The 22,767-nt window shown below is 57.6% G+C and overlaps 2 protein-coding genes across 6 annotated transcripts in view; one reads left to right on the forward strand and one right to left on the reverse strand.

The window, feature by feature from the left end:
• The window catches only part of ARID5A (AT-rich interaction domain 5A), a 26,166-nt gene continuing 3,399 nt past the window's right edge, over positions 1-22,767 (reverse strand). Inside the window, exons 1-7 of one of the 4 annotated variants that reach the window (XM_090051481.1) lie at positions 16,689-16,809; positions 5,951-6,090; positions 3,745-3,892; positions 3,381-3,433; positions 2,911-3,008; positions 2,374-2,500; positions 1-2,165 (exon numbers count right to left, since the gene is read on the reverse strand). In XM_090051481.1, the coding sequence (XP_089907607.1) occupies positions 933-2,165; positions 2,374-2,500; positions 2,911-3,008; positions 3,381-3,433; positions 3,745-3,892; positions 5,951-6,046 (1,755 nt within the window). In that variant the 5' untranslated portion in view covers positions 6,047-6,090; positions 16,689-16,809 and the 3' untranslated portion in view covers positions 1-932. Of the gene's footprint in view, positions 2,166-2,373; positions 2,501-2,910; positions 3,009-3,380; positions 3,434-3,744; positions 3,893-5,950; positions 6,091-7,543; positions 7,735-7,803; positions 7,874-16,688; positions 16,810-22,767 lie in introns of those variants that run through there. The other 3 variants (XM_090051478.1, XM_090051480.1, XM_090051479.1) reach the window with 3 other exon arrangements.
• Positions 17,831-22,478, forward strand: LOC149862102 (interleukin-1 family member 10-like). 2 transcript variants are annotated; one of them, XM_090051482.1, is made up of 5 exons: positions 17,831-17,991; positions 19,811-19,871; positions 20,502-20,590; positions 20,725-20,849; positions 21,222-22,478. In XM_090051482.1, exons 1-5 carry the CDS (start codon positions 17,928-17,930, stop codon positions 21,432-21,434), a joined length of 552 nt encoding a protein of 183 aa, XP_089907608.1. In that variant the 5' UTR covers positions 17,831-17,927; the 3' UTR covers positions 21,435-22,478. The 2 variants fall into 2 exon arrangements, with proteins under 2 accessions (XP_089907608.1, XP_089907609.1); XM_090051483.1 differs by lacking the exon at positions 17,831-17,991 and adding an exon at positions 18,623-19,519.

A 22,767-nucleotide genomic window follows, 5' to 3' on the forward strand; every position in this document is an offset into this window, starting at 1 on the left:
TTACAAGAAAAAAATCTTTTATTCTTTGCTCTGGCTTTCAAAACCAAGGTGTGTGTTATATTGCAGACAATATGATATAGGAGCGCCCGCCTCCTTTGAAAGGGCCTGATCCTGACCCTGTCACACACACTGATACACATGCTCAAAGACCCACACATTCAGTCTGTCACACCCTCACAAACATGCAGTCATACAGACACACGCATATTCAATCCATCACACTCAAACATGCAGTCAAGCACGTGATACATATGCACAATCCTACCCTTGCAGTCACATGCACCTTTGCTCCATCACATGCTCATAAACAGTCACACAGACACATTCAGTCCATCACACACTTGCATGCACTATCATATATGCAGACATACCTGCATTCAGTCCATCATGCACACACACATATTCGGTGTATCACACACTGACAAACACGCAGTCACACAATATGCACGCACACATTCAGTCCATCACACACTCACTCAAACAGTCATACTCACCAGTGTCACACACATGCCTACTTAGACGCACACTCGCATACCCAGCTCGATTTAGCCACAGGTCCCCTTTCCTTTCCCTCTCCTGCACTGGCTCCCAAGAGCCAGGAGACCCCAGAGGCTCTCTTCCTCTCAGGCAGGTTTATCACCGAAGTCCACAGTATGATTGTGAGACCCCTCCAACATGCTCTGACTTTATGTAAAGCCCCTTCCCATAACACATTGCTACAAGAGCCCTGTCAAGGGGGACAGCGTCTGATCCCAACAGTTCCATGGTCCCAACATCCAGATTATGTGATGCTTTCCCTTGGCCCTTTGTCATACATGACTGTGGGATCCATAGCCATGGTGCAGCCTATGTGGGTGAATCACATGTTCCCAGGTGGCCTGGTACATCACAGCAAGCCCCTATGTCCTGGCCCAGAACATCCTGGCCAGAGGCTACAGTTTGGTGGGGCGGTGGAAGCCGTGGGGGGAGGCATAGGAAGGCTGGCTGTGCCATGTGGCGACAGGATAGAGGCGGTGCCGCTGTGAGCTGTCATAGGATGTGGGGTAGTGTGCCAGGCTGGTCGCCAGTGGCCGGCACAGCTCAGAGGTCTGGGCAGTGATCACAGGGCCTGGGAAGGCTGGGATGACAAAGGGACTGAGGGATGGTGCGAGTGGCGATGATTCCCTGGAGCCAGCCAAGCTCAGTGGAAACCTCAGCATCGTCCCCGTGTAGGCATCTGGGCCGGCTGATGGCAGCAGTGTGGGAAAGCCAGGCGCCATGGCCTGTGGCTTGGCTAAGCCAGGTGAAGCCTCCCGTGGCTCTGCCTCCCTGACAAACGGGGACACGGCCCTCAGCTTCTTCCCAGGGCCAAAGCCACCATCTTCTGGCCCACGTTTGCCCAGCCCTGGGCTCTGCCCAGGCTTGGATGGCTGAGGGCTGACTCTAGCCAAGCTGGGAGCCACCCAACAGGCTTTGCTGGCAGGGAAGGCCAAAGCCTTGCTCCCTTGCCGGAAGCCCGTCCCCTCCAGGGGCTCTCTGAGCTCCCTCCGTGTGTGGTCAGGCAGGTGTGGGTCCTTGCTGGGAGGCTGGCAGAGGAAGGAGGTATCAGGGAAGCCGGCAGGGGCCCTGAGTGGGCGGCAACTCATAGGCTTCAGCACTTCTCCCTGGTAGGCCCGGAAGCAGCCGGTGAAGGTGGTGGGCACCGGTGAGAGGCGTCGGCCCAGGTTCCCTTCTTCAGCCTGTGGGCTCAGCGCCCCTTCGTTTGTGCTCGGGGGGCAGGAGTGGGCTGGGTCCACGGTGTCATCCCGCTGTGGCCCAGGGCTCCAGCCATCCTCACGGCATTGGGGCTTGGTAGCACTGTGGTCTGGGCTGTGGCAGGGGCCAGTTGACATCCAGCCCTCGCGGCAACGGCCCTCGGGGCAGTGCAAAGCCTCAGCCTTGCTCACCTGAGCCAGCAGCTTCTTCTTGGCCAGAGGGGACATGATGGGGTGGTTGCCTTTGAAGTAGAAGCTGGAGAAGAGGCGCTGGTACGCCTCTGAGCAGCCAAGGGCCTCACAGTGGCCATGGCAGCCAGTGGGGGGCTGGGCCAGCTCACTGGGATCCCGGGGCTGGTTCTGCTCAAGCACCACCTCCCTGCCAGACTGGGGAGTGGAGGCAGTATCCAGCTTTGTCTTCTCCAGTGGAATCTACAACCAGAGGGATTGAGGTATGGGTGAGGTGCGGCCCCTGGGTCCACCGCTCTCCCACCCTAGGCTCCTGGCCAGCTGTGTTCCTTCTCCCTGCTGCCCCTGGTGTTCTCCTAGCACCCAGATCCCAAGGCTCCATGCATGGGGTGGTCCTGCAGGAGACCCTGGGGATGAGCCCATGTCAGCTTCTCCCCCCCAACCATTGCACCTGCTGCCGGCTCTTCTCCTTCTTGGCCCGTGGCTCCTTGGAGACTTTATACTGTTTCCGGGGCTTGGTGGGGGGCAGTGGCTTGTCATCCTCGCCCTTCAGGTGCCGCACATATGGGAGAACCAGCCTGCCAGGAAAGAAGCACATGCCATCAAGGGGCTGCAGCCGTGGCCAGTACTGGGCCTGGTCCTGCCAGCCAGAGCATGGCCCTGCAGCAGCTGCAATGAAGCCAAGCAACCAGTGCAGAACAGTGGCCCATGGCCCGGTGGTCACTCCAGAGGTGGCACTAGATCCTGATGAGCGCAGCCAGTGGTCCCATCATGGGGTCTGAGGGTGTCTCACACTTCCCTGCCAGTCCAGGCCAGTGTATCAGCCCTCACTGCACCCTTGGGGAAACTGAGGTACAGAGTCAATGGATGGAGAACAAACATGGACAGTGGCAGAGCTCGGAGCTGAGACCTGGAGTCCCCCAGGCCATGAGCAAGGGAGTAGACAGGTGAGGTGGCACATGGGGCAGTAGGCAGCGGGGGTTCATACCTCTCATAGTGGCGCCGGGTGCAGGTGGCTGCGCTGGTGCTGCCAGGGCTCCCGCCCAGCTCATCATAGACATTCTTCCAGAGCCGCCTGCCTGTGACCTGTGGTGGGAGGGAGGTGAGGGCCCCAGGATGTGCCCAGCACCTTCCTCATGTGCCCCTGCCCTAGGGTGTGGCTGGGCGAGCAGAGCCCTGATCTGGGGAGCAATGACAGCTCAGGAGAGCTGCAGCTGGAGCACTGCCAAGTTCTGACTTGCTCTCCCACCCATCCCCAGGGGCCACAACCAGCTGGGATCTGGCTCCAAGCTTTGGTCCCCATGGCCCCAGCTCAGCAAGCCAAGAGAGCCCAGAAGCTCCCCTTGCCTTGCCCCATGGCTGGAGCTCTGCTGCCCCCTATTCCAGGGCCAGTATAGGCAGTCGCCAGCTGGGCACAAGGCCCAGAGGATGTGATCCCAGCCCCTCCCCTCCGCTCACCAGCTCGTAGGCACCCAGCTTCTCCACGGCCTTGTAGATCTTCCACAGGTTAACTGGACAGACACACGGACGGGAGCAGAGTGAGGGCAGGGCCCAGGGGGAACAATCCTCATGCCCTAGCCAGAGTATTGCCCCCCCTCAGCCTGCTCAGGTGGGCCTGGGGGACCTCAGCCATGCTGGGGGTTGCAGTGACCACAGGACCTGGCTGCAGCCCTCCCTGGGATGCTGTCACATCAGGGCCCTGCCCAGGCCAGCCTGGCACAGGCAAGGTGCCACACAGCCTGTGGCTGTCAGTAAAGAAGTCTGGCAGATTTGGGACCAGCAAAGGATTCTGGGAGGCCCCAAGAGGTGCCAGGGGACATACTCTGCTTAAAGCCGAGGTGGGGGATCCTTTCAATGGGCGTGCGCCGTTCCTTCATGAATTTGTAGAGGCCAACGAGGAAGGCCTGCTCCTCCTCCTTCTCACCGCTCAAGGCTGTGTCCTCAGCCTGCTCCCCCTCAGAGCCACCAGCCTGCAAAGAGAGACAGCCCCACGCTCAGCCATGGGGGCCGGGAGCTACCAAAGCTGGCACGACCTCAGCTGTGGTCCTGGCAGAGCCGAGGGGAACCCAGGAGTCCAGGCTCCGAGTTCCCCGTTGCCCTGACCACGAGATCATCCTGCTCCCAAAGCAGCCAGAGACAGAGCCCAGAAGTCTGGGCCCCAACCAGCTAGAGCCTGTTGGAAAACCCTGAAGTCCCAGGTGGCAGCCCAGACTCCCAGGGCAAGACATGTCCCATGGCACTGCTACTCGGAAGTCAACGCTGCCTTGGCCATTCTACCTCATCACCAGAGCCCCCCCCCCATGCCTCTGGGGCCTTTTCCCCTCTTCCAGCCCCATGGCCCACAGCACCCAACCGGCTCTAGCAGCAACAGCCATGGCTCCTCCCACCCAGGCAGGTGGCCAAGTTGGTCAGAGCAGAGCACGGGGAACGGTTTCCAGGAAAACAGAATGACGGAGATTCTCGCTCCCTCTCTGCTCCCCCAGCCTCACGCCGGGCTGAAAGCACGCTCCGTGTTTGCTCTGTGCTTTCCGGAGTTAGAAAACTCGCTGCTATTTTAGGGCAAAGCAGCTGCTTGGCTCCGGAGAACCCTTTCTTTGCTTTTTTTTTCTCCCCTTCCGCTACTTCTTCTGTCTGTCCTCACCGCAGGCGGAGACAAGCCCAGCCTTTGAGGATGGAGGGAGGTTTGTTTTTTTAAGCCCCAGCAGAGTTGAGATCAGGCGGGGGAAGGGGGGAGAACGGGGGGGAGGAGGCCAGAGCTGCTGGGCACATCTCTGGCTTGCTATCCCATTCCTCGCCAAGCCTGCCAGGACCTTGGCAGAGTCCCTGCCCACGTATGCCTGCCCCAATAGGGCATGGAGGGGATCTCTTGCCTGGCAGAAGCTGGACTGAGACCCAACAAATTCATCTCGCCCACCGCAGGCCTGGCTTTGCTGAATATCTTTGGCCCTGCCCAGCCACCCCTGCTGTCTCTCATGCCCCATGGGGTTGAGGCAGCTTGGGTTCAGCAAAGAGACGCTCCAGCCCCTGGCCTTGAAGGGGAGAAATCTCCCCACTACCCTGCAACCAACTGCTCATGGATGACCAGTGTCCCCCTCAGGCCCTGTGTTTCCTGGTGCTGGGAGACAACATGCCAGAAAGACCCCATGGGTCTGGTTCTGAAGGCAAGGACACCTCTCATAACAGCTCTAGGGTATCTGACCAATTACATGTCCACAGCAGCGGGACCTCTGTGCCAGGCCACGGCCTTATGGAAGGTGGCGGCCGGGGGCTTAGGGTCCAGCCACTGACAGAGGCTCTGGGGAGCTCCCAACCTCAAGACAAGACCTGACATGCATCCCAGAACCCATGTACTTTATGCCGTGATGAGCCACACCACCTTGGCTGTGCTGTGGTCCAGGGCACCATGGGATGCTTTGCCATGGCTGTGAGCCCCCCCACACTTACGCAGAAGCGTGAGAGAGACTGACACACTCATATTAGCTGCCACACAGGCAGCAGCCTCCAACAATGGAACTAAAAGTCAGGAAGAGCTGTGGGGGCCTTGTATGTAGCCACCAGTCCCCTTTTGCCAGGGTGTGGGGCTGGGTTTCCCCACTGCGGGTCACGCCCAGCTGTAAGTCCCAGCCTGGCTTGGAACCCACCGCTCCATGGAGCTCCTCCAACTCTCCCTTGCCTCAATGCCAGGGAGAGGGCACAGGGGGCCAGGGGACAAACACCCACCTGCTCCTGCCCCCATGCTCACCCTGGGACACACAACTTGTGCTCCTGCCCTCAATCCAAAAGGAACAAGATCAACCCTGGCCTGACCCAGCCATGGATGCTGGTGACAAGCAGCCAAGACTGAGGCCAGCAGGAGCCTGCTTGGGGTGGTTCAAGTGCTGTGTATGCAGGCTGTGTATGTAGTCCCAACCCCCAATGCTGGCTCATGGGGGCAGCTGAAGAGATGACTCCCCCCACTTCTTCATCTCCCGGCACCCAGGCGCATCCCAGCACCTTCAGAAGGGGATGCAGTGCCCCATCTCACTCACCGCCTGGGCTGTGGAGTCAGTGGGACCTGGGTTCTCCTCAGCATCCGGCGCAGCGGCATCAGCAGCACCTGGCTGAGACTCACTCTCCTCCTCCATGGCAGGCAGCACCTTCTTCCGGTGTTTCCCTTTAGGACTAGGGGCTGTGGGGAGGAAGAGGAGACAGGCCGCTGAGGAGGGAACCTGGCAGATGCCTGTCCCCAGTGTAAGGGCAGTTCAGGCCACCCAGCCAGTTGGTGGGGGGGGCAGAGAGGGCCCATGCTGGGCTTTCCAAGAATGAGGCTACGTAGCTGACACGTTTCCTGCATTTATCAACAGCACCCTCACTTTCGTTTTCAGGGCAGCTTCCTGGAACTGGGGGAGAGCTGTGCGTGTCCCCCCTGCTGCCTCAGCAGCTCTGGCACAGCCAAGGCAGGTGCCTCTAGTGGCCAGAGTTAGCCAAGACCCCCCATCCCAGCCCTGGCTGATAGTCCCCTAGTTGTACCCCCCTTGGCCACGGAGCCTCTCGGCTTTGCCTCAGGCCTGCTGTAGGGACCCTGGTGCCACACCGTAATGCTGCCAAGATGCCGTCCAGCCCCGCAAGACCCTGCCCCCCTGAGGAGACCCAGCATAGCCCCCTGGCACAGGGGTGGGGAACACCATGACGCTGATGCCCCATGGGACCCCCACCAGTGCCGAGACCTCCATCCCTCACCATCTTCCCCCCCATGCAAACTCAGCCTCTTTCAGGCTTGGAGCCGCAGAGAACGGGCCTCTTGCCAGCCCCCAGGACGTCCTGTTCCCGGCCCTGCCCCGCCCACGGCAGATGGGACATCTCTACCATCCTTCCCAGCCAGCGCTGGGTAGAGGGGAGATCTCAGCCTCCAGCTCTTGCCTCCCAGATCTCAGCACATCAGGGGGGCACTGGGGGATCCAGACAAGTCCCAGATGGGGTGATGCCCCCCCCGCCCTGTGCTCCATGCTGGCTTGTTAGCAGCAGTCCCCAGTGCCAGTCTGATGATAGAGCTAACAGCCATGGATAACGGACCTTCTAGGAGGCAGGCGGGCAGCGAAAGGGAGCTGGTGTTTCTGCGGCTCAGGCCCGTACCTGACGGGGGCAAGACAGCCCCAGCCCCCAGACCCATGCTGAACACTTGCCCACAACTGTTCCCCTCCCGTGGAGTGGGGGAAACTGAGGCACGGGGAGCTAAGCCACAGCTCAGCTGGGAGAAATGGGACCGACAGCAAGCGCCAAGGTGCTGCCAAGTCCTGCACGGAGCCCAGGTGTCCCGGACACACACATGCGCATGCATGCCCACGCCCCGGGGATGCAAGCGCTCCCAGTCCAGCTCGTGCGAGGAGGGGGGAGACAAGCAGCACCCCAGGCCCTGGCACACGTCCAGCGTGGGCGGTACCGGCGTGACGCCGATTCCGGGAAGCTCCATGCCCCGCAGCCCCATGATAAGCCCCCGCTGGGCACGGCCCCTTCTCCCTGCATGGCTCCGTGCCTGGGGCCCGCCAGCCTCCCCGGAGCCCCGGCGAAGGGGCGGGGGGGTTGTGCAAGTCCTGCCAGCCGCATCTGTAGTGCCCCCTGGCACCGGGACGGAGCTTCCCCACCTCCGGGACGCGGCTCTCCCCGCCAGAGCTCCACACAGGGGTCAGGGCGGCTCCCCCCGCCTCCTGCACACAGGGAAACTGAGACGGGCAGCCCACGCCATGCGCCCGGGAAGCCCCGGCTTCGGGGACACGCCCCCGGGAGGTGCAACTTGGTGCCCGCGTGTACAACGTCCCGCGCATGCAAGCCCCCACGCGCAAGGAGCGAGCGAGCAATGTCCCGCGTCCAAAGCCCCGCGCCGCCCGCTCCGCGTGACGCTCACCCCAGCCCCGCGCCGCCCGCTCCATCGGGCGCTCCCGAGCCCGACTGAGTTCCGCGCCCGGCCGCCGCGCTGCCCCACCGGCCCCGCCCGCCCATTGGCCCCATGCGCCGCCCGTCTCCTCAGGGCCCCGCCTCCCCGACCCGGGGCCCCCTGGGAGTTGTAGTCCCACCATCGCCCCCTGCTGGAGGGGCACGGCGATCCACGCCCCTGGTCCCTCACCCGGCATCCGGTGGGCGAGTGTCCGCCCCTGGCCAAACAAGGTCCCAGTCTTCTCCAGTCTCTCCCTTAGATCAAGGGGTCCCGTGTTACACTCCAGACTTCCCTGCTTGGATCAAAGGGTCTCCCTTAGAGTCCAGAATCTGCCCTGTTATGTCAAGGGGCCCCATGTTAGACTCCAGTTCCCTGCCAGACAACCTTCACTTTCACTCATTTCTTAATGCTGGCAAAATCCTACAGCAGTAGTTCTCAACCTTTTTTCATTTGTAGACCTCTTTGGGAATTTCAAACAGAGGCACAGACCCCTTTGAATTGTAAGGGTGGATATTCACATACTCTTGATTGATTGTGGTCATCTTTTGCAGCCCCCTTAGCCACAGCCTGCAGCCCTCCAGGGCTTCATGGACCACAGGTTGAAAACCACTGTCCTAGGACCATTCTTCTGTGGCAAAGACCTCAGCACAACGCCAGCAGGGTAGAAGGGTTGGGACACTGTGGATGAGAAATTGCAGTGTTTTTCTTGTGAATTGTGTAGGCGTTTGCACACCTGACAGTTCCCCTTCAAGGAGTCTCCTGGCTCCTCCAGCTGAGAATCACCGCTACGGACTTTTCAGGCTCACTGCTTCCACAGCTGTCAACGTCCTGGCTGCTGCTCCCACTGGACACTCTCAGCTTCCCAAGTCCTTTCTGGGGCCCAGCCATAGCTCCCAAAGACATCGTGGCTGGCTGCTTCTGACCGGCTCTAGCAGCAGCTTTCTCTAACTGCCTTGTTTCAATTCCCCTTTTTGCTATTTCCGGGCCCTTCTTACGGAGCTGACTGACAGCATTGGAGCCTGTAAATAAATCTGATCTTTCTCTCCAGCTTCCGCTCCCATGGCAAAAGGGCTTTATTTCTAATAAGACTCATGACATACCCTCAAAACTGACCAGACAGATGAGCCAGATGGAGTCTCTAAGCTCAAGCTCTAAGCAAGTCCAGTGCTGCTAATAAACCTGACACTCTCAGTTCGCATCCATAATGGCTGTACTAACAGAGAGAAGGAGTTTGCCAGCCAGTCATTCATGCCCTTGCAGCTACATTGAAAGTCCGTCTTAACAGCAGCCCAGCAAAGCCTCTGTGTGGACAGAAGGTGCATTGGACTATAGGGGTGGTGGAGCTGTTGGGGCAGTGGTTTCATGCCTCCTGTATGGTGGTAAAACCCCTGCACCCACATGGTTACAGCAGTGGGACCAGGCCCATGCTGCTGGAACTACTGTGTCCCCCATGGTGTGAGGTTCTGCCTCCTGTGGTGTCTCTGCTCAGAAGAGCTGCAGGTGCTGGGACACCGATACCAGCCAGGCTTCCACACGGCCTCAACACAGCCCCCGGCTGGGACTGAAATCTAGACACGCACTGAAGCTGGGGATTCTCAGCTTTGGTTGCCATGATTCCTTTGAAGGGTGCTAAGACCATATACCATTCACAAGAGAAACCCAGAGATTTCCAGTAGGAACCAAGTATCTATGCCCTGCTGGCACCTTGCTGAGGTGTTTGCCAAAGAATCACTCCAGGATTGTTCTGTCATCAAGGAACAAGCAAAAGCAAATATCCAAGCATTGTCCAAGCAGGGCCTGGAGTCTAACAAGGTGGGGTGTTAGGTCTAATGAGGGGTGTCTTGACTCCTATTAAGGTTGTGAACCACCAATTTAAGCAGTCCATAGGCTCTGTTGTCCAGGAAGTGACTCACAAGAACATAAGAATTGCCATTTACCATCCCTCACTCTGTCTATCCGTATATCCATCTATACACCCTATCCAGTTAACTATTCACCCCATACTCTATCTGTCCATGTATCCACCCCACACTCTGCCTATGCATCTATCTATCCACCCCATACTCTATCTAATTTATCTATCCACTTCACTCTCTCTCATTAGTCTCTCCTCATATGGAAGCTCCTCCATGCTGCTAAATCCTTGTTGCACTCTGTGCCTTCTCTAGTTCTTCTGTCTCCTTTTGGAGGTGTGGGGACCAGAACTGGGCACAGTATTCAAGTTGTGGCTGCCCCAGGGATTTATAAAGGGGCATCGGGATAATTTGTGCCCTCAAACCCTGCCACGCTTACATGTGAGGAGCCTGGAGAAGGACACCCAGAGGACCAGGGTGGGAGGGTTAGGGAGAGGCAGCAGCAGGGTGAGAGAGGGTGGTGTAGGGGCTTTATCGCTCCTTCCAGCTGCAATTTCACCAACTCCGGCTTCAGAGCAGTGTTGCTGTCATTGCCAAAATCTTTGCTGCAAGCCTGGCATGATTTTTTCTTTTGGATTGTGAAGGAAGGGGCTGAAGGAAGAAGGGGAATGGTTCTGAGCACAAGAGAAGTGAGAGGCGTGTGAACAAGCTGAGAAGCCCACAGTTGGTTTTTACAACTTCCTCCTCTGTGTTCAAAGTCTCCTTTCTGAAGAACTGTCCCCAGAATCCCCTGATGGGACTGATAGGAGAGCAGCAGAGCAAGACCTGAGAGCCGGTGGTAACAAAAGAAACAGAGGTGGAGGTGGAAGCCAGGGAGGTGAATGCCCATTGAGGTCCATGGGGAGGGTGGCTGCTACTCAGCAGTGATGGCAGCTTGCGTCAGAGGTAGCCAGGCATGGAACTGGCAGGGCATTGTGGGTTTCAGATTGACCATGCAGGGTTAGCTGTGGGCATCCGTGGAAGGCAAGGCAACAGTTCCTCCATCACATGCCAGGCCAACACTGCTCAGCTCCCATGGACTTCAGGAGGAGAAGGGGTTGGGACACCACAAGGCAGGGCTCCTTCCATGGGGCTGAGGTCCAGATAGAGCAAGTACAAAGGCCTGTGGCTTTCAGTCACCCATAGAGTCACAGAGAAGTGGGGCTGGAATAGACCTGCGGAGGTCACATCTGGTCCTAACCCTGCCTGAGGCAGGATCAGCCCAGACACATCCATCATCTAAACTCAACAAAAGTCTCCTGGTAACTCTGACACAACACCAGACATCACACGTGAACCGGCCACAGGGAAAGCAGGGGGGCTGCAGCACCCAACATCCTAGTGCTGTATAGGTTGTTAATAAATACTTGAGGGATCCCAGGCAGAGGCCGTGCCCCCATTACAGAGAAAGGCAAACCCTCCCTGCCCCCCAGTCCATACCAGTCTTATCAGGGAGTAAAATTTCATCCTGACCCCAATGCAGCATCAGACTCACCCTGAGCAGAAGGGCAAGACCTGCTAGCCAGGACCCTCCGGCTTTAGTCCCAGCTGAAGCCCTGTCACCATTTCCAGCCTGGGCCGCGGTGAACACCTAATACCTCTGAGGGAGGGTTGAAAACCCCTTGAGACATATAGCAAAAAGGCGGGAAAGGAGCAACCAGCAAAGCCCAGAAGCCTGGGAAGCGCCCATAGCAGAGCACAGGATCACTATGCCTATATCATCCTTGACCAGTGGCTGTCCAGCCTCTCCCTGAATCCTCCAGTGATGGAGAGGCCACAACTCCTCTGGGCATCTATCCCACTGCCTTGCTGCTCTGACAGAGAAGTATTTCCTGATGCTCAAAAAGGCTTTCTCTCTTCTTCACAGCAGCCCGCTAAGTCTTTGAAGTTGCCCAGGTCAATGCAGCTCCATAAACGAGACTGTTTGGCCTCTCCCTACCCCTGTGTGCTGCAATTCCATGAGACACCAGCCCCAGCTGGCCCAGAGCTGGGCAAAGATAGGCCTTGTGAGCACCACCGGAGCCCTCAGTGCCTGATACACAACAGCAAACTGTTGTCTGGCTTCTGTGAACTTGTGGGCTGGGCAGGGCTCCCTGCCTGGGGACAGGGAAGGGTGCTGGGGGCAGCCTGCTGCTGTGAAGTTAAGTCCTTCTGGCCCTCTCCCCACAACTTGTTGGAAGCTATTCAAGATCTCCAGTAGATATGGTGGGGGCTTTGTAGTATATTCAGGTGTGGGACAGCCAATGTTTGTGATGACTCTTCTGGACTTAGCACCTACAGTACAGTAGCAGGAGGCTGGCCTCTTTATTCCCTCCAGCCCAGTGTTTCTAGGTAGCCATGCAAATGACCTGTGGGTTTGAACTGAATGGCTTCGCTTTTACTAGCCAAGGCAATGAACTAAGAGCAGTGTTGTCAGAGGACTTTCAGGCACAGCTCTTGGCAGACTGGGCTCAAAGTTTCCCCCAAAACACCCCATATTTTTAGACATACCATCCGCCTACCCAGACATCTTTTTCCACATGTCACATCCATCCATCCATCCACCACTGGGAAAGGCAGAAAGGAGATAAAAAATGCATATTTCCACAGAATCATAACAGTCACCACATGGGCTCCCTGCGGCTGAATGCTCTGGCTGAGTCAAAAGCTGCTGCCAATTTGGCAGGGGCCATGACAGGGTTGACCCTCTCTCTGTGATGTTGAAGAGTGGGACTCTGCCCTTCCTCCAGGCAGCCAGAGAGGATGAAGAGCCCCAGGAGCCATGGAAATCAGCTCCCCTGCTTACAATATGCACCCCAATTCAGGAGGACTCCTGTCCTTGGGGAAATGTGTAGACCCTACTTCTGCCCTCCTGGCCTGGGTCCCTGCAATACCCTGGAAAGCGGGTGGCTGAGAGATGGTTTTCCTCCCAGGCCCCATGTTATGAGAGCAGAGGGAGGGCGTGGAACAGCCACCCATACACCCTTCCCCATATACCACTTCTCTCCATCAAACCATGCTTCCACCCATCCAATCACAAGAAGATCCAGCTGTCCAGTCACAGAGTCATCCAGTCATTCACCTACCCACCCACACATCCATCCATCCATCCCTCCCTTCCGCCACTCTCCCCATATACCGCATCCATCCACCAGCCAGCCATCCTTCCCCATACACCATGTCCACCCATCCCCAGGACAGACACATCCATCGATCCATACTTCCATCCACTCATTCACAAGAAGATCCAGTCACAGGGGCACGCATCCATCTACCTGCCTCGTGTGCCAATGCAAGCCGCATGCAATACAAGAAAGTTTCATTTGTTTTTTGCTCCAGAAAAATTCTAGAGCAATTCTGTGGCAAAGACCTTTGAAAGTGCACAATGGGGCAGGAGGGTTGGGACAGGCTGTGTTCCTATTGGAAACCTCTTGTGAATTGTGATAGATTGCTTCATAGTGCTAGCACTGCCCCATGACACCCTTGAAAGGATCTCAAGTTACCCCAGGGTGCTGCATCACCCCAGTTAAGAATTGCTAGTCTAGGTATTCAAGTCATATTATGGGACGCAGGATAACTTCTGCAGCTGCTGCACAAAAGGCATCTGCACCCTCCTCCTCTCTTAGGTCTCTCCCCTTCATCTTTCCAAGGCAGCCAGGTTCTGGGCTCTCAAAAAGGAGCTGCTGCCTTTTCAGCCCCTTAAATACAAATAGCCTACGTTTCCCAGAATGCAGCAGGCCTAGGAGGGGCGGGAAGAGCTTTTGAAAAACACAAGAGTGTAATTTCTCGTTAGGGGGGAACAAAAAAAAAGAAAGAAAGAAGAATCAAAGCCTGAAGCGTCATGTCTAGGAATAGACCGGGCGTGGGGCCAAGGTATGACAGCGGATGAGTAATCCACTTAAATCATTGCTCTAAACACCATTCCTTGTAAGAGAATTAAAATATCAGCTTACATCACTCAGCCCAGTGCACGGGATGTGAGAGAGCGCTACGCTGCGGCTGCCAATGCGGGAGATTTTGAGGGCTCTGGGACACAGAGTCCAGAGCAAAAACAACAGCCTGCTCCCTAGCGCAGGCAGAGAAAGATACGGCACAGACAGGACTAGGACCTTTTCACTATAGTCATAGAGTTGTAGAGAAATTAAGCTGAAGATAAATTGCAGAGCTGAAGAAAAGTTGTAGAGAAATTAAGTGGCCTGTGGAGGTCACCTCTAGCCCAGGCTCCTGCCTGAGGCAGGATCAGCCCTGTCCAAACTATCTTGGACAAACCTATTGTCTAACTAGCAAAACTGCTGTCAGCCCTGACACAAGACATCTCCCTGAACCTGCCACAGGGAAAGCAGGGGGACTGCGGCACCCCACATCCTGCTGCTGTAAAGGTAGTTAATAAGCACTCCAGGGATCCCAGGTAGAAGCTGTGCCCTGGCTACAGAGGAAGGCAACTCCCACCCCCAGTCTGTACCAGTCTGAGCTGGAGGTAAAATTCCTTCCTGAGCCCGTGCAGCATCAGTCTAGGCCTGAGCGGAGGGGCAAGACCCTCTAGCCAGGACCCCGCACAGCCCAGTCACCAGCCCAGGCACAGCCCAGTCACCATCCCCAGCCTGGGCTGCAGCCAACACCCAAGGCTTCAAAGGGGGGGGGGAAAAAACCCCTGACACATACCAGGAAGGGGGCTTCAGTGTGGAATTCCCTCTCAGCCCCTTGCGGCAACTAGCAAAACCTGGGAAATCCCCACAGCAGAGTGCAGGCAAAGCTATGCCTCTATCATCCCCGACTGGTGGCTGTCCAAGCTCCTCTTGATCCCCTCCAGTGATGGAGAGTGCAGACTCCCCGGGCATCTATTCCTCTGCCTCACTGTTCTACCAGAGCAGATTCCCCTGAGATCCAGCAGAAACCTGCTTGGCTGCTACTTCACTGGCCCCACTGGCAACCAGCCCTGGGATTTATACCGTTTACTCACCAATCACACACCTCTTGTCCCTGCAATTTAGCAAGCCAGGAGGAGGGGGCAACAAGTCTGATTCTGGACAGGTAAGCTAAGAGCAAGAATCTTCTTCCTTCCCCCATTGTTCTGCCTTACCCAAAACATAGTGGGTCTTGTATTTGGGCACATGGTATGAAAATAAATGCAGTCATAGATGAGGGCAAAGACTGTGAGACTGGCTGTGATAGCTCTTTTCAGGGCTACACATCAAAGCAGTTTGCTAGGGACAAGGGGTGTTGCCCCCAGGTTGGGGGATGGGGAAACTGAGTCAGAGAGAAGGGAAATCATGGGCAGTGCAGTTGGGACACCAGCTTCTTCACTGGTGTGGAGATGTACCTGGAAGTTGGACATGTCCTGCCCAGAAAGCAAGCATGGGGCCAAAGGGGCTGCCATGAGCTGGGCTTGAACCAGCAAAGCCCAAAACTGAAACCCCTGCCAATCCAGTCCCAGAGCTGAGCCACACGTGTGCTGGGCACACAGAAGAGACCCCCGACACATCAGCCATGACTGCCACCAGACCCAACACCCTGGTGCCCATGCACAGGAAACCCCCCGCCACCTGGGTGCGACCTCACAGCTATAAAGCTGAGGCTGCCAGAGTCCCCATGCCTGCCTTACACATAACAAGCAACCGTAGCCAATGGGCGGGCAAGGGGTGTGACATCTATCTTCAAACCCTCGAAAGGTGACAACAGAGAGAATGGAGATAGGCTTTTCCCTGCAGTCACAGGGGACTAGACTAGGAGCAATGGCAGGGAAACTGAGGCTGGAAATAAGGAGGAACTTTCTGATCATGATGGGGGTCCAGCAAAGGAACAGGCTTCCTAGAGGGGAGGGGAATTTCCATCCTTGGACGTTTCCAAGAGCAGATTGGATCCAGGTTGTCTGGGGTGTTTTAGTCAGGGCTGATCCTGCCCTGCGCAGGGTTCTGGATGAGAGGTGACTTCCTGAGCTCCCTTCCAGTCCCCAACTTCCCTCTGATCATATGATCCTAGGCTTATGGATTTGCTTGCCTGGAGACCAGCAGGGCCTTGAGTCAGGAAGGGTCCTCTGCTCCCAGACCCTTGTCCATTCTCCCTCCCAACTCCACTGCCTGAAGAGATTATCAGCAAACACCCTCATTTCTCTCTCACTGCCTGGTCCATCAAGGCCTACAGCGCTCCTGAGATACCAGGGACTCTTCCACTTGTCCCACATGCCAACCACCTGCTAGAGAGCACTTGTGGAAGGATTCTGGCTAGTGCTCACAGTCATCGGCTTCACTGGGCAGCTGAGAACATGGCATGAGTTGGCAACAGGTGCTGGAGACCTCTGCTCCCAGCTCTGCCATGCCAGGGGCCAATGGAGGTCTCGCAATGTTGTGAAGAGCAAGACCAATGAAGCCAGGGTATAAGGAAAGGGGGTGGACAGGGCCAGACACCAGTGCCAGTTCATGGGTAAGTGGCCCCCTAGGCAAATTGTGTACCTCGTTGCCCCCACTTCCAATATAGAGGAAAATAAGAAGTCTAGAATGAACTTTTACAGGAATTCTAGCTGTGATGATGGTCAATTGTACTGATCTTTCCTCTGAGATCTTTTCAGAGGTCTTTCTCCTCTTACTGAACCAAAGGTTTTAGACCAAGGTGGAGCTGTAGACGACCAGGGCTGTTATTTAGAATGATGTTCCTGTTGTTTTGTTCTGCATACAATTTTGGCACCCCCCCAAATTTTGGCACCCTAGGTGACCGCCTACTTCGCCTAATGGTTGAACCAGCCCTACCAGACACAGGCTCCAAGGAGCTTGAGGGGGACACTGTCTCACACTGACCACCACCGACCCCTCTCACCACTGCCCCCCACTACCACATACCCCACAAACCCCCTGTGCCAGAGAGAGTCCCACTGCAGTTGCCAGGGCTCAGAGAGGCACAGCCAAGCACCAGGGGTGAGAGGTGTGGCTGTTTCCTGGCCATGTCCCTGCTACCCCAGCCTGTCCACCCACCTGCCTGACTGGCACTTACCACGTTAGCAGCAAGCACTCAGCTCCGACAGCCCCAGCGCCACAGCATCTCCTGGCGCGCGGAAAGGGCTCTGTGGTTGCTAGCACTACACTGGGCACGGTGCTCACCAGGCCTGAGTCATCTCCGGAGTGCCTGCCCCACTCTAGGCCTGAGGGTACATGTGTGTGTGTGTGTGCGCGCGCGCACATGTGTGATTAACTCTTTCGTTACCGGAACTGCCCGGGCTTTTTGGGGCTGTCGTAACGGCAGCTTGCTGAATGAGTGTGCTGGACTTCCCCACCGCCACGGGAGGGCGCAGGGGGGGTGCACTTGTGTGTGTGACAATGCCTGAGGGCTGTGACGAACGCCTGAGTTGTGCATGTGAGGCAAGGGGCAGAGGAGGATGCCTAGAGGCGTGCGCGTGTGCGTGCTTCTGCAGGTGTGCGCATTGGCTATCAGGGGGACATGTATACCAGATGCTTCCATGTGTGTGTGCGCGTTGGATGCCTGTAGGGAGGGTTTGTGTGTTCCAGATGCCTGAGGGGGTGTGTGTGTGCGCGCATGTTCACATGCACATGTCCTGGACACCTGGATTCTGTGTGTGCGTGCACGTGAGACTTGAGCACATGGGTTCTCTGTGTGTATGCATATGCATGTGTGTGTCCTGGATGCCTGAGTTCTCTATGTGTGTGCACACACGTGTCCTGGACACCTGGGTTCCACGTGTGTGCATGCACATGTGTCCTGGATGCCTGGGCTCTGTGCATGTACACACGTGTATCCTGGGCGCCTGGGTTCCCTGTCTGTGTGCCTGTGTGTATGCAGCTATATCCCAGACACCTGGGGCGGGGCGAAGATGTAGTGGGGTGTGCAGGTAGAGCAGTCAGTGGTTGGAGAGTGCACTGGGATGGATGGGCAGACAAACAGTATGAGGATGAATAAACGCGAGAGAGAGAGGGAGAGAAAGAAACACAATTTGTAAAAGAAGCGGGAAAAGAGAAAAGCGCGGGCCTGGAGCGGGACGACGCACGCGCATGCGCCTGCCCCGTTGCGAGAACTGCCCCTGCCCCCCCACCCCGGCACTTGTGCCGCGAGCGCCGAGCTCCGCCCCGAACTGCTTTCTTCGGCGGGGAGGGCCCGAAGGCCCTAGCATCACTTTTGCTTCGCCGGTGATGGTGAGCTTGCGCAGACTGCCTCCTAATACAGTACTAAACATACCCGAATCCTGCCACACCCTCTCCGTCTTGTGCGGTACTGAGCATGCGTAGAGCCTGCTGCATCCTGCCGCCAGGCGGCGCAGAACACTCAAGTGCTCAGTGTGGAGGTGAGGGTTCGAGACCCGCTCCGGCGGGCTAGCCTGGACTCCTGGGTCCTTTTTGGGGGGGAAAATGGAGCGGCTCCTGGTGGGTTGGAACAAAGCCCAGGAACCGAGACGCCCAGGTTCCCTTCCTAACTGTGCAGCGGGCACAGTATGGGGAGCAGGCTGGCAGCCAGTCTCTAGGATCCCCCCAGGCCAGCGCAGGGCACATGGGGGGCAGGTTCTGGTGTAGCGTGGGGGACAGGGCAGCAATAGCTAGGTATGGATCTATGTAGGGAGGGGAACCTGGAAAGAGAGGGGTTAAGTTCTGCGGGGGTCCTAGATCCCAGAAGTTGGGGGGGGGGTGCCCATGACCAGCCAGGTCAGTCACAGCCTGTTTGCCACTTAGGCCCTTGGGGGGGGGGGGGTGCAAAGACCCCCCCCCCACACACACACACACGCACTAAATCCCAGCCTCTGTGGGTAAAAACTGTAGCCACGTTGCAGGATTAGATCCCCCTGGATTTTAATCCAGGGTAAAGAGCGGACACGGGGTCAGTTAGGATAGGGCCAGCCACTGGGTGGCAGGGGCTGGGGGAACCAGAGGACATCAACCAACAGGGCTCATGGGGGTATGAAACTGCAGGGACATCTTCAATCCAGCTTCAATGCAGTTTAATAAATGTACAGGCTTGGTGAGCTGTTTCCAGCCTGCCTAGAAAGGGCCAGAAGCAGCCCTGGAAAAAATCACATACTGACTCATGAACAGTGGGCTGGTCAGTCCTCCCAACATCCCACAATGCATCACTCCTCACTCCCACTGCCCAACATTGCTCTAGTACACAGCCAGAACTACACTGCCCACCCTCTACCCCTTCCAGGGTATCTCAGCTATGTCCCCACTCCCTCCTGGACTGTGCCTCCCACCGCCACTCCTGCACCCACCAGCCCGAGGTCCCCAGCCTACCCAATGCTGTATCATCAGGCCTGGGGTGCAGGGGCTGCACATGTGTGCACACGTACACATGGGGGGGACCCAGAAGTCAGAGCTCCATGCCCTGTCCTGGGGCAGGCTGAGCCTTGGCTGACATCATCAGTGCTCATGAGCTCATTCTTCCCTGACCTTTGACCACCCCCATAAGCCACAGATAGGCAGCTATCTCCCTCCCTTCCCCAGGCACTGGACAAACTGGCCTAGCTGTGTCTCCACCACTGCTGACTGCCACGACCCTGGTCACATCGCCCTGACCCTGCAGGGAAGGGAACTGCCCACAATCTCCCCCTAGCACAACCGTGGGGCAATACAGCCTCCATACCCCAGTGGGGGAGGGGGGGGTGAATGATCCCCACCCCACACCCCCTCTTGCTTGCCCCTAGCCAGGCCCCATCCCACTGCCCCGCCTCGCCAGGGCCCATGCACTTCTGTGTCACAAACTGACTCATCCCCTTCCGGCCACGCCTCCCTGCCCTATAAATACCCCCAGGGCCCAGGGAAGCTGGGATAGCAGCATGGAGGACTCAGGAGCTGCCACGGAGCCCCTGCTGCTTACCACAGGTAGGCTCTCAGGTATGGCACTGGGGAGCAATTGCTCCACCCCACCAGCCATGCCTGCCCCATGCAGGGCCAGGGAAAGGGGGTGCCCAACAGTCTGATTCCTGGCAAGCTTTAGAGGGAAGCAGTTGTGGCTGGGGAGGGAATTGCGCCAGCGATTGCAACATGGGGCAGCTGGAAATTCTCAGTCAAGCCTATGGGGAAGTATAAAGTAGGCCAAGCTAGGCATCAGAGCAAGCACCAGGGTGGACATGGTGGGGGTCTCAGCACTGCTTCTTGCCCTCCTGTGCACAGGGGCTCCAGGCTCCCAGCCATGTGAGCTGCCCACACCCCAGACCAAGGTCTTCCGGTACCGGTAAGTGCAGGTTCTCTCCCCCCTGCCCCCAGTGCTGTGGCCAGGTGAGGGGCTGGGGGGTAGAGGAAGGGGTGGTATGTGCCACCTGCAGCCTCAGGACCCACTTGTAATGCATGGGGACTGGCTTGGGGTTCACACGGGTACACTTGGGGCTTCACAGGGACCAGCTTATAATTCCAGAGGATCCACCTTTGATTTGCAAGCACCAGCTTGTGCTTCATGAGGATCCGCTCTGGTTCATGGGAATCAGCTTGTCATTCACGAGGATACACTCATAGTTCACGAGGGCCCACTCACAATTCACAGGCACCAGCATGTCATTGATAAGGACCCATTCTGGCTCCTGGGGCCTGGCTTGGTCATTCCCCAGGAACCGCTCATGGTTCATGAGGACTGCATATGACTAGCAAGACCCCACTCATGAAACCCATCACAAGGCTGCGTGCCCCCGCCTTCCCCAGTGCATTTCTGCCCCATACCTGTGCATGGCAGATGCCTACCCATCACTGGTGAAGGGGGGCTGTGCTGGGCACCCCTCGCAGACCTGAGAGTGGGCAGGAAGTCGGCTCAATGCCTGCCCCACTGAGTTTAACCCCTTCCTCCCTCCCCTCCCCCTACCTCCGACTACAGCATCTGGGACATCAACCAGCAGTCCTTGTATCTGCACAATGACCAGCTGGTGGCCGGATACCTGCAGGGCCCCAACACTGCCCTGGAGGGTGAGTTCCAGCCCCCTAATTCCCCACCCCAGATCCCCGCCAATGCCCCTCTGGGCCCTGCAGCCCCTGGACTCAGGGGCAAGCTGGGCCCTTGGGGAGGCCTGGGCGTTCTCACGCTCCCCTTTGCCCCCCAGAGAAGATCTACTGGGTGCCCAGCCGAGGCTTCAAGCAGAATAAGTTGCCCATTGTGCTGGGCATCCAGAGCGGCACACGCTGCCTGGCCTGCAGCGGCACAACCCAGCCTGAGCTGGTGCTGGAGGTAAGCCTCTCACCCCCCCATAGTCCCCTGCTCCCCAGACGTCCCCTACCCCATCCCCTATCTCTCTCAACTGCCCCCTGCCCACAAGGGCCTCCCCCACCTCCAGAGGGTTTGGGGGGTGAGATGCAGGACACATAGCCATGGAGATTCACTAAGATGTGACCATAACATCAGAGGGGGGAGATAGGGGTCAGTTGCGGGACATTCACTCTGGAACCCAATGACTGGGGTGATTGCCCAGGGAGCCATGATGCCTAATCCAGCCTGCAGGGGGGTAGGCAAGGGGGTGGGGAGTGATTGGAGCCAGTGCCTGGAGTTGTACAGGGTCTGGAGAGACCCCAGCCCTCACACTTTTTACCCTCCAACTGGCAGGATGTAAACATCACAGCAGCAGCAGCACAGGCAGGGCAGGCAGAGCCCCGCTGGACCTTCTTCCGCTCCTACCAGGATGGTGCCTGGCGCTTTGAGGCAGCTGCACGGCCTGGCTGGTTCCTCAGCACCGCAGCCCAGCCTGGGCAGCCTCTGGCACTTGCTCAGCCCCCGGACCCGGCCCGCGTCCTTGACTTCTACTTCCAGGGCTGCTGAGAGCCTCACCCAGCATCCACGGCCATTGTTATGTTCCAGAGTGAACGTCCTGAGACTGAGGAGCCCAGAGGTGGTGAAGGTGGAGACTCCATGACCTCTCATGTGAGCCCCATCCATCACTGCCACCCTAGTCATCATGAAGTTCCGGAGTGAACACCCCAACAAGACTGCGGTACCCAGAAGCCATGGGAACAGCCAGCACAATCCATTGCTGTGCTTCCCTCATTAGGGTTCAGAGTGAGCCCTCAACCCTAGTCACCCAGACACTGTCGGGCTAGACAGTTCCATCCACTCGTGAACCCTGTCCTTGGGTTCCAGAGTGAACAACCTGCCAAGATCAAGGAGCCCAGACATCAGAGGTGGGCAGCCTTCCCACAGCACCTGTTACATCATTAAGTTCCAGAGTTGTCAACACTCACTGCAGTCCGGTGGTGCTAACTCCAGCCTGACCCACTGCCCTCCATACCCATCATTAGATTCCAGGGTGAACACACCCAGCAACTGGGAAGCCAACCACTGCAGAGCTGGGTGGCCTTCTCCAATTGCCCCCACCCATCATTAGGGCCCAGAGAGAATGCTCCCTATCAATGCATCCCCATTCTCCCCATGTACATAGTCCCACCACAAGCCTGCACAATCACCCTCTGAATAAACCTTGCTGTCCTGAGCTGTGGCTGAGACTCCTGTTTGTGAAGGATGGAAAAGCCAGACTCCTGGGTTCTGTCCTCAGGCACATTACAGATCAACCCTGCGACATGCCTTGGCCCATCTGCGTGCCGCAGTTTCCCCTGCCCCTCTTGGCTGACCTGGCTGGGGGAACTGAGGCATCCAGAGGGCCCAGGGCATGTGATGTGGATTTGGCAGGGGGTGGGAGGGATGGGGACAGGTTTGGGGGGGGAGGGCAGAGAAACAAAGGCCTAGGGGGTTCTGGTGCTGGCCACCAGGGGGCAGCACACCCACCACCCACCAGGGAACTGTTAGGGGAAGCTCACAGTATTCCTCCCCCGCCCCCACCCAAGATCCCGTCTCAAGGCAGCCCGGAGGTTTCGCCAGGTCCGGCCCCCCCTCCCCCCCAGTGGCTTCCTGTGGGTTCAGCCTAGGAAATACCCCCCCTCTGCCCTGCCCCAGGCTTACAGGAAAGGTCTGGGTGGCAACTCCCCAGGTCACCCTGATGCAACATACAGGCCTGGTTCGTGACACCAAGGTTGGGGAACCATCATGACCTGGAGAATCTGTAGTGCCTGGAGCCCCCCAGTCACAGCCTGGGGGGCCTGTACAGGCTTCTGGGGGCCACGGCAGCCCCCCAAGCCAACTGGGAGGAGCATCTGACTGC

Source organism: Crocodylus siamensis, chromosome 6, assembly GCF_052110815.1.
Source record: "Crocodylus siamensis isolate JL-2025a chromosome 6, ASM5211081v1, whole genome shotgun sequence".
NCBI classification, from domain to species: Eukaryota; Metazoa; Chordata; order Crocodylia; family Crocodylidae; genus Crocodylus; species Crocodylus siamensis.

Excerpts from the sequence above, each read along its gene's own strand:
- LOC149862102 (XM_090051482.1), top strand. The coding sequence starts at position 17,928 with ATGCGTAGAGCCTGCTGCATCCTGCCGCCAGGCGGCGCAGAACACTCA. Across the intron at positions 19,872-20,501 it reads ACCAAGGTCTTCCGGTACCG|CATCTGGGACATCAACCAGC; the intron begins GTAAGTGCAGGT and ends CTCCGACTACAG. Across the intron at positions 20,850-21,221 it reads AGCCTGAGCTGGTGCTGGAG|GATGTAAACATCACAGCAGC; the intron begins GTAAGCCTCTCA and ends TCCAACTGGCAG.